The sequence below is a fragment of the Arachis ipaensis genome, chromosome B01 (genome assembly GCF_000816755.2).
Source record: "Arachis ipaensis cultivar K30076 chromosome B01, Araip1.1, whole genome shotgun sequence".
NCBI classification, from domain to species: Eukaryota; Viridiplantae; Streptophyta; class Magnoliopsida; order Fabales; family Fabaceae; genus Arachis; species Arachis ipaensis.
In genome coordinates this window covers 9,240,715-9,251,654 of record NC_029785.2, presented here as the reverse complement: position 1 = coordinate 9,251,654, position 10,940 = coordinate 9,240,715, and the positions used below count along the sequence as shown (strand labels likewise).

Here is a 10,940-nt window from a genome sequence, read left to right as displayed (position 1 = left end):
CAAAAATAGCAGAAAACCGGAACATAATATAGAAACGAGGGAAGGAAGAAAAAAAATGAAAGGAACTCAACCACCTTAGTTTTCCTAGCGGTCGCTTTATTCTTCAGGTTGTGTTTCTCAGTAAAGATGATTCGCCTCCCTTTTGTGCCAGAAAACTCATAAGCGCAGCATCAACACCAAACTTAAAGGTTTGCTTGTCCTCAAGCAAAGAAGATCTGAAAATAAAAACAAATACTGAGAGGAAAGAAAAATATAAAGATAAAAGAACAAGAGAGAATTAGGAGTGGGAGAGAGAGAAAAGTGAAAACTGTGCGGCGAACAAGTGTAGTTGTGCGGCGAAGGTGACGCGTTGGCGTCGGGCACGCGTCCGCGTGCCATGGGTTTTGTGCGATTCGCGCGAAGCCAGCCGCGCGCATGCACAACTCTCTGTTCGCGTGGCTAGGGAACCAATATTGGCATACGACGCGTTCGCGTCATACACGCGCACGCGTGGATGGCCATTTATGCAAATGACGCGGACGCGTCGGGCACGCGTCCGCATGACCAAATTTGTGCTTTTAGTACACTTCTTGCCTCAAGCTAGCACAACTCTCTGTCCAGACACCTTTTACGTCGATTTTTCATGTCACGCGTCCGCGTCGATGACGTGGTCGCGTGAAGTGCCAAAATCATGAATGACGCGCACGCGTGGGGTACGCGTCCGCATGGGCTTGTTTGTGCGAAAGGCTTCATTCTGGCGCCACTCCTGCACAACTCTCTGTAATTTTTTTATTTTTCTTGCACACCCAACTGACGCGTACGCGTCAGCGACGCTTGCGCGTCGTGTGCCATTTTTTTTATTTATATCCGGTTCTTGCTCTAAGATAGCTGCATGATCAGAAAAATAGTGAAAACTCAAGAAAAATCAACTAAGTAAGAAAACTACTACTATGAAAAACAACTAAGAATGAAAAGGAACAACCATACTACGGTGGGTTGTCTCCCACCAAGCACTTTTAATTAAAGTCCTTAAGTTGGACATGTTGTGAGCTTCTTGTCATGGTGGCTTGTGCTTGTACTGATCCAGGAATCTCCACCAATGTTTGTAATTTCAATGGCTACCGGGATCCCAAACTAGGCGCATAACGCCTATGAGCAAGTTGAAGCAAGTGACAAGGGCCCAATAGTGTTGATTGTGAGAATAAATTCCAGGGTCCCAAACCTTGCTTTTACACCCGTCTTCTTGTGGATCACCATTGTTCCCACCGGGTGGCAAGCAATCTGAATTCTCACAGAGACATCCAAACAATCTTCTAGACCCATTCAAATTAGCTCTACACCAATTCTTGCACTTCAATTCGGAGCATGCAACCATATTGAACATTGCTTGACAACTCTTACCACTAATCATCTTCCTCTTACTCTTGATGCCACAAAGAGCTCTAAGTTGACCATCCGTCTCCAGTAGCCCATATTCAAGTGGGAAAGTAAAGGTTAAGGATAGGAATTTTACCCTCTTGAATGTTGTATTGGATGGTAATGGCCTTGGGAGAGGTCTTGCAAGCTCCACTCCCTTGTGTTCTTCTTTGAATTCTACCACCTCTTTGCAAGCTTCCTCTTTTTCAACCTCTTCTTCTTGGTAGCTCTCTTCTAATTCAATCTCTTATTTATTGCTTACCAAGGGCATGGGAGGTTGTGCATCTTCCCCTTCTTCCATGTGTGAGGATAGAAAGTTCTCTAATTCACTGGAGTATGAACTCCTTTGATTGATTTCCTCACTTTCTTCTATAGGATCTTGCATTATATCTCTTGGGAAGGAATTTGCTTGCTCCTCTTCCTGTGACTTGATAATCGACTGCACATGCTTCTCTATATTTTTGACACTCGTCTTTATATCCTGTAAGAATTCTTTCATGAGAAGCTCAATATCTGATGGTATTTGAAATAAATAAGGAGGAGGTGATGGTTCTTGATAAGTGTAAAAAGAGGATAGCTCTTGGTATAAACATGGAGATGGTGGATCTTGATATGGATAGAGAGATGGTGGTTCTTGGTATGGATATGGAGATGGTGGTTCTTGATAGTTGGAACATGGAGCATTGAAGTTTCTTTGGTTTTGACTTTCTCAACCAAAATTCGGGTAGTTCCTCCATCCACAATCATATGAATTACTACTTGGGTAGGAGTAGTAACCCATGTGATCTCTCTCCATTATTTTTTCTTAGCACAACACACCAAACAGAATTAAACGCACCATGTGGTAAACAGGAAAGCAAAGAAGAAATAATAGAATTCTAAAAATTAAAATAAGAAAAATTAAAATAAAACTAATTAGGAAACACCAAACTTAATTTCAGAAATTAAAAAAAATTATTATTATTTTATTTTATTTTTTTTGAAATATTAATAAAACAATATTTAAATAAAATTAAAATTAAAACGCCTAATCTAAACAATCAAACAACTAATAGTTGTTAATCACAATCAATCTCCGGTAACGGCGCAAAAAACTTGATGCGTTATTTGTAACCTACTAACTTACCGGCAAGTGCACTGGGTCGTACCAAGTAATACCTTACGTGAGTAAGGGTCGATCCCACGAGAATTGGTGGATTAAGCAACAATAGCGTTTGATAGGATTAGTTAGACAGACAGAAAATAGTGTTTGAAAGTTCAAAAGCATTAAACAGTAAATTTAGAATATTAAAGATAGGCAGATAAATAAGTTGGGAATAAAATATTGAGGAGGCAGTTAAGGCTTCAGAGTTATCTATTTTCTGGATTGACTTTTCTTATTAACTAATTTTAATCATGTAAGATTTAATTCATAGCAAACTATTTGTGACTAGACCCTAATTCCTTAGACCTTCCACCTCCCCAAAGGAAGGAAAGTTTCTTCCTTTTATAACTAATCCTAATAAATTTAAAATCTAATATCTAAAACTAAAAATTAAAATAATATCTTTTCCTAATTTAAGATTTGAATTTAAATTTGAATTAATTAACAGATCTTAGTTGATGGGTGGAGACCACTTGTTCTGTCCATTCTGCAGCTTCTAATCTGTGTTTTCTGGGCTGAAAAATTGAGTTAAAATAGCCCAGAAATTGCCCCCAACATTTTTCTGCGTTTTCTGCGCGTGGCGTTTGTGACGCGTCCGCGTCAGGCACGCGATCGCGTCATTGCGATTTCCTCCATTCCGCGTGGTCGCGTGAGCCATGCGTCCGCATCGGTATTCGCTGGTTATCTCCTTGGTTTCTTCTATTTCTCTGCAGAAACTTCATCAAATCCATCTGAATGCTACCTAAAATAAGTAAAATTGCACAAAACTCAAAATAGCATCCATAGTGGCTAAAATATAATTATTTCTTAATTAAACTCAACAAGTTAGATGTAAATTCACTAGGAAAAGATAGGAAAGATGCTCACGCATCATTACTTCGTTGAGTCATCATCAAATTAACAAGTGTCACTAGAGGATTGGTGAAAGATGTTTATAAATAGGATAGCAAACAAGAATTTAGAGATTTAAAATTCTCTTCAAAAACACACTCTCATAAACTCTCATATCGTAGCGATTTTTAAGATTTTGACTTGAGTTAGATTTCTGTAGGTTTCTTTCCATCATTTCTTTCCTTGTTCTTTTTTAATTTTACACTTTATTTTCATGAAGTTTTACCTTTTTTACAAGTTTAAATTTAGTCATTTTACATTTTAAGTTTACTTTTAGTCCCTTTTATTTATTCTTGCAACAAATTTTATGTTCAATCAAGTTTTATTTTCATTTGAACTATTTAATTTTGTGTTCAGTCAACTTTGATGCATGATAAATTGGTATCCATTGTTAAGTGTAAAAATAATAGTGTTACTGAGATAACTTGACTAAACAAGAAAATCAAGATTTATTGTGTTAAGACTCTGTTTTAGCTATCAATTCTGTTATCAATTAGTTATTAAGCTAGGAAGGATTGAGTTCTATGTATAGGGTTTATGTGGCCCATTTCATGTACAATATAAAACTTCTTCTATTTCATTGAATGATAATATACACAATACTAATTTCATTGTTAGTTGCAAAATCTCCTCTACGACGTTCATCTTCAATTTTCATCTTCTTCACTCTTGATCTCTGGTACATAACATGGTATCAGAACAAGACTCCGATCCAGAAGTAAATTCACCAGAAATTACATCTTCCAAAATCCTAACCATGACCAACAATCTTCCTCTTCTCACAAATAATTCTCAAAAGTTCATGCCGATCGGTGACAAGCTTGATGAAGCAAGCTTTTTTACTTGGGAACAACTTGCTTTATTCACAATCGGAGCCAATGATCTTGAAGATCACCTCCAGAAAGAATTGGTCCCCTCCATGTTTGATTCTGAAGCAGATCGTGCATCCAACACAGTTTCAAAGAGCTACAAGTAGTGGAAACAACGTGATAATCTTCTCACTACATGGCTTCTTCAATCCATGGATGAATCTTTCAAAACAAAAATGATTGGTTGCAAATTTGCTTATTAGATGTGGGAAAGAATTCAAGAGCACTTTGCAAAATTCTCGAAAATCAAAATCAAGAAATTGAGGACAGAATTGAAAAGCATCAAGAAAGGAGGAAGTTTAGCTAGTGAGTATCTCAAGAAAATTAGGAAAATTGCTGATTCTTTAGCTACCATGGGTCATCATTTAACACTTGATGAGCACTTTGAAGCCATTACAGAGGGTTTAAATGAAGAATACAAAGTCTATATCTCGATGATGTCAAAATCAGTCTCTATGAGTCTAATAGATGTTGAAGCATTACTGATCTCTCATGAAAGCATGTTGGAAAAATTCAAGAAACCTGATCTTGGAATCATACAATCAAACTTCACTCAAACCAGCTATCAATTCAACAATAGAGGAAATGGTAGGGGTTTTGCAGCAAGAAAAGAACGAGGAAGAACCTTTAGAGGTGGCAGATCGAATTGGAATTCCACAAATCATCCTTAATGCCAACTCTGTGAAAGATTTGGACACACTGTAGCTTCATGTTTTCATCAGTTTGACCAGAATTTTCACACAAATTCAAACGACAATTTCAATTCCTCATCCTCAGTAACACCATCACCAAACTCTTTTCACAACCCCAGGGACTATTTTACAACACCTAAATCTGATGTTGAATCCTCCTGGTTCCCAAACACGGGGGCCTCACATCATATCACCAATGATCAGACCAATCTTTACTCTTCTTCGGATTTTCAAGGGGCAGAACAGGTAGTGCTAAGTAATGGTTCTCAAACTCCTATTGCACACATTGGTCATTCCTATCTCATCTCTTTAGATAATAATCATATATTTATTTTAAAACAATTACTTCATGCACCAGATATCTCTCATAATCTAATCAGTGTGCTTCAATTCACAGTTGACAACAATTGCTATTTTGAATTTCATCTTGATGCATGTTATGTAAAATCACAGGGCACCCACCAGATTCTGCTCCAAGGATATCCTAAGCAAGGAGTGTATGAATTTGAGAGGGTTGCTATAACTAAATCATCTAAAATTCAATCCAATCCTCTTGCTTTTACTGCTGTTTGTACTAATTTTCAGGTCTGGCATCAAAGATTGGGTCATTGTGCCCCCTAAAATTGTATCTTCAGTACTTAATTCTTGTAATCTTTCTTCGATTTGTATGAATAAAAATGATATTAATCATTCATCTCTATGCAAGTCTTGTTGTATGTTCAAAATGTACTCACTGCCTTTTAACATTGACAATTTTCAATTCAATCATCCATTGGAAATGGTCTACACTGATGTTTGGGGACCCTCATCAGTCATTTCTCATCATGGTTTCTCATATTATGTTTCATTTCTAGATGCATGCACAAGATATCTTTGCATCTACTTAATATCCTCAAATTCATAAGTGTTCGCTGCTTTTCAACAATACAAAAATCAGATGAAAAATTTTACTGGTTTAAAAATAAATTAAACAATTACAATCTGATCATGGTCAAGAGTATATGTCTCATTCATTTAAATCCTTTTTAGCAACAAATGGCATCATACATCGATTTTCATGTCCCTATACTCATCAACAAAATGGTAGAGTTGAGAGGAAACATAGACATTTAGTCGAAGTAGGCCTTTCATTATTAGCTACTGCATCTGTAACGACCCAATTTTCAGTACGCCTAGGACATACTAGAAACTGAGTGCTACCAATTTGTCATCCTAATTATTATCTATTATTTATTATATGAGCCTGATTCGTTGTTAAAAGCGTAGTTAGTTAGCGAGGTACTTTTTTTTTAAACGTTTGGATTAAAAACAGAATCATTTATAATCAATCCACAAATAGTAACAGATAAAACAGTTATAAGCAACCACACATAAATACATCACAAGTAGCTAGCAACATTCAGTTATCCAGCCTTTACTAGAGTATAGACCTTTAGTTAGAACACCTCTAGGTATAGCTAGATAATAACTATATACATATACATACATACAACATCCCAGGTCCTGACCTGTTCAAGAGGTCCCTAAGCTGGCACCTAGGCCAGCCTAGACTCTATACTCACCTAGTCCCTCTAAACTACTAAAGCGAGGGAAAGTACGTCCTAAGTCTTTACAACTCAAGTCAGGTGGAACGTCATCAAAAGGTAGAACATCATCTGCTACTTCTCTGCACGATCAGACTTTTCCACAAGACGTCTCTCTGGTACCTCATGGAGTATCCACAAAATAGGAATCTCGTACATAGGATTTAGGTTAAAGTGCGCATACGAAGGGGTGCAGACGTTGGCTGGTCTCACAGTATTTACATATAATCAGAGAACGATATTCACCTTAGACTCAGAAGACTATCTAGAGCAGAATCCTCTTCTTGCGAACGGTCATCAGCGAACTATGGTAAGGTACTCTTACTTCCATCTGAAGGGGGAAGGGAGAGAGAAGGGGTAAGAACTGGGGAGTTCTTAGTAGGGTCGGGGTTATTAGTTACATTCATTTATTTGGGGTCGATTAGTAGACGAGTAACATAATATAGCGAAGCAGTAAACAGAAGATAAAGATAGAAAGAGGAAGTAGAGACAACAAAAAGTAGAACATAAACAAAAGAATACAAGAAAATAAAACACAGAAGTAGCATACGAGCAGACAAACATAAAGAAGTAGATCACACACAGGAAGGAATGCAACAGAGAATGATGCGCAGGCAAGAATGATGCATGTCTAGCCCTAGTGCAGGTAATGAGCTCATCTGTCGGTTACTAACCCGCTCCCGACGTTATCCAGCAACCTCTGTCTGGATAAGGCTTTCCTATTGGCTATACCCCTGTGTACAGGAAATAACCCCTCTGCCACCACAGGGTCCACTGCACGCAGGAAATAACACATCTGCCACTGCAGGGATGTATGCCGACACACCTTCTGTATACAGGAAATAACCCCTCTGCCACTACAGAAATGGAACAGGTGGTCACGGTACTTCTGTAGTAGGAAATAACCCCTCTGCCTTACAGAAATAAAATATGGATCTGTACCGTAGGAAAGCGTTCTCAGTGATCACACCATTATCTATCTGACTGCCTTCACACAGCAGATGATCATACAAGTATATCTGGAGTTGCCTTAACGCAACAAATGAATAAACACATCTCTTGGGTTGCCTCAAGCAACAAATAAATATCTTTTGGGTTGCCTTAAGCAACAAATCATCACATAATCATTCTCATTATCATCATTCATCATCATTCTCATTATTCATCATCATTTTCACATTTTTATGCAGTACCTCTTTCTTTCTCTGTTCAATCATACTGTACAAACTTTACATCTTTCACTTTTACAATATCTTGGCTCAAACCATTTCTCTTTATCATTTTACTCTTTTCTCTTTGTATCTCTTTACTCTATTCTGGTTTCTCTTTTCTCTGTATCCCTTTATTCTGCTTTGGTTACTCTGTTCTCTGTGTTTCTTTACTCTGCTCTGATTTCTCTGGTTAACGTATGTATTTAAAGCTTATGTAAATTTCGGTATGAATAGTTAGTCTGCAGGTGTTCCCTTTACTGATCTTCTGGAGAAACCCATACTTTCAGAAAAGATCTCATATACTCGAAAATCAGGGTTGTTACAGCATCCATGCCTCTTAAACACTGGGATGATGCATTTTTAGCTGCTGCATTCATTATAAATAGATTACCTTCCACTATGACATCAAATAAATCACCATTTGAACTTTTACATAAACAAGTGCCAGATTACAGTTTTTTAAAAGTATTTGGATGTGGATGCTATCCTCTGCTTGCACCTTATAACTCTACTAAATTTCAATTTAAATCTGATTTGTGTGTCTTTATGGGATATGCCCCACATCACAAGGGCTACAAGTGTATGAATTCACAAGGTAAGATATTTATTACTCGTCATATGCTTTTTGATGAAACAATTTTTTCATATAGTTCTATGTTTTTAGAACAGTGCAAACATGCCAGCCAGAAATCCTACTGTCACTTCTATATTGCCAGTTCCTATATTGACTACCACTACCGATTCAACACCTAATTCAGTTTCTCCTTCACTTATCACTCACACATCTACGACACCAATTCTTAGTTTTGGCCCTCCAGCCTCCTCCTCAGATACAATAGCTAATTCCCCAACCTCAAATCCTATTTCCATAGGGGACATTGAAATTCTACCTCCGTCCGTTGCCAATTCCAACACCACCAATGTTCATCCTATGGTCACAAACTCAAAGACTGTGTCCCTAAAGCCTAAAGCTTTACAATCACAGTGAAAATTCCTCCTGATCTTCTCAATGAAATATCCCTCAATACTAAACTTGCTCTTACAACACCACATTGGACCAAAGCCATGGAGGAGGAGTTGGCTGCTCTGCATCGAAATCAAACTTGGACAATGGTTGAACCACCAAAAAATAGCACAGTGATAGGTTGCCGTTGGGTCTTTGCTATCAAACAACATCCCGATGGAACAATTCTCAAATATAAAGCACGACTAGTGGCCAAAGGCTTTCATCAACGAGAAGAAATTGACTATGATCAAGTTTTCAGCCCTGTCATCAAGTCAGCAACTATTCGTATCATTTTAACACTTGCAATTTCTCAATCTTGGCCAATTCAACAATTCGATTTCAACAATGCTTTTCTCAATAGTGAACTTCAAGAACTGTTTACATGTAGCAACCTCTCTCTTTTCCCCAAGGCTCCCCAAATCAGGTTTGCAAACTTCATAAGTCAATTTATGGTTTGAAACAGACCCCTCGAGCCTGGTTCACTAAATTGGCTACCACTTTGTCTCAATTTAGCTTTCAGAATACCAGGTCAGATCCTTCTTTGTTCTTACGATTTACTAAAACTTCTACTATGTATGTTTTAGTGTATGTTGATGATATTCTTGTTACTTGTAATAGTGATTCTGAGATTATTAAACTTATATCACAACTTAATTCCATTTTTGCTTTGAAGGACTTGGGAGAATTCAATTTCTTTTTAGGCATAGAAGCAACAAAAACAACATCAGGATCTTACATATTATCACAATCAAAGTATATTAGAGACCTTTTAGTTAGATCTAAGATGCATGAATCTCATCCTATTTCTACTCCCATGATTACTAGTACTAAACTCTCAGCTCATGGCAGTGATGTATTTGATAATCCAACTCATTACAGATCAATTGTTGGAGCCCTTCAGTATGTCACTCTAACCAGGCCTGACATTGCCTATGCTGTGAATAAGGTTTCTCAGTATATGCATAAACCTCTTCTCCCACACTGGAAGTGTGTTAAGAGAATTTTGAGATATTTAGCAGGTACCATTGATCAAGGACTTTTCTTTCAATTTTGTACTGATTTGACTTTGTTTGCCTTTGTAGATTCAGATTGGGGCTCGGACGTTGATGACCGTCGATCCACAACTAGCTTCTGTGTCTATCTTGGCACCAATCTGGTCTCTTGGGCAAGTAGGAAGCAACATTCTGTCAGCAAGTCCAGTGCTGAAGCTGAGTTCAGGAGCATTGCCGCAGCCAAAACAGATCTTCGATGGATATTGAACTTGTTCACTGAATTTTGACTCCAATGTTCAAACACTCCTGTGATTTACAGTGATAACAGTAGTGCTGTCATGCTCACAGCCAATCCTATCCTTCATAACAAAACCAAACACTTTGACCTTGATCTCCATTCAGTACGGGAGCGAGTAAATTGCAATCAGCTTGTCGTAGTTCACATCCCAGCCACATACCAAGTTGCAGATCTCTTGACCAAGCCTATGTCCCTTCCCACCTTTAATCATTTCAAGAACAAATTCAGGGTCTTGTCTAAAACGACCATGAGTTTGAGGAGGGGGGTGTTAAGTGTAGAAACAATAGTGTTACTGAGATAACTTGACTAAGCAAGAAAATCAAGATTTATTGTGTTAAGACTCTATTTTAGCTATCAATTCTGTTATCAATTGGTTATTGGGCCAGGAAGGATTGAGTTCTATGTATAGGGTTTATGTGGCCCATTTCATGTACAATATAAAACTTTTTCTATTTCATTGAATGATAATATACACAATACTAATTTCATTGTTAGTTGCAAAATCTCCTCTGCGACGTTCATTTTCAATCTTCATCTTCTTCACTCTTGATTTCTGGTACCTAACATCCACAAAAAAGAGTAGATTTTTTTTCTTAGATATTAAATTTCAAACCAACTCAAAAAAATTCTTGCAAAATTCTTTCAACCTTAATTTGCAAAAAATATGTTAAATGTAAGACCCATAATTTTTGAATAAATCTTATTATGAATTAATTTCTATTCATTTAATTCATTAGAAATTTTATCTTTAGAAATTATTTTATTAAAGCTAATTAAATCAGAAATTAAATCAGGTTTTGATAATTAATTAGAATTTTACCTAATTTTATAATTATTGAATTATTTTCTATATTTAAAT

The 10,940-nt window shown here is 37.1% G+C and overlaps 1 protein-coding gene across 1 annotated transcript; it reads left to right on the top strand.

Annotated features, from left to right (window-relative positions):
- Window positions 8,851-10,050, top strand: LOC107646063. Its single transcript, XM_016350259.1, has 3 exons — window positions 8,851-9,215; window positions 9,410-9,737; window positions 9,874-10,050. The coding sequence occupies exons 1-3, from the start codon at window positions 8,851-8,853 to the stop codon at window positions 10,048-10,050; spliced, it is 870 nt and encodes a 289-aa protein (XP_016205745.1).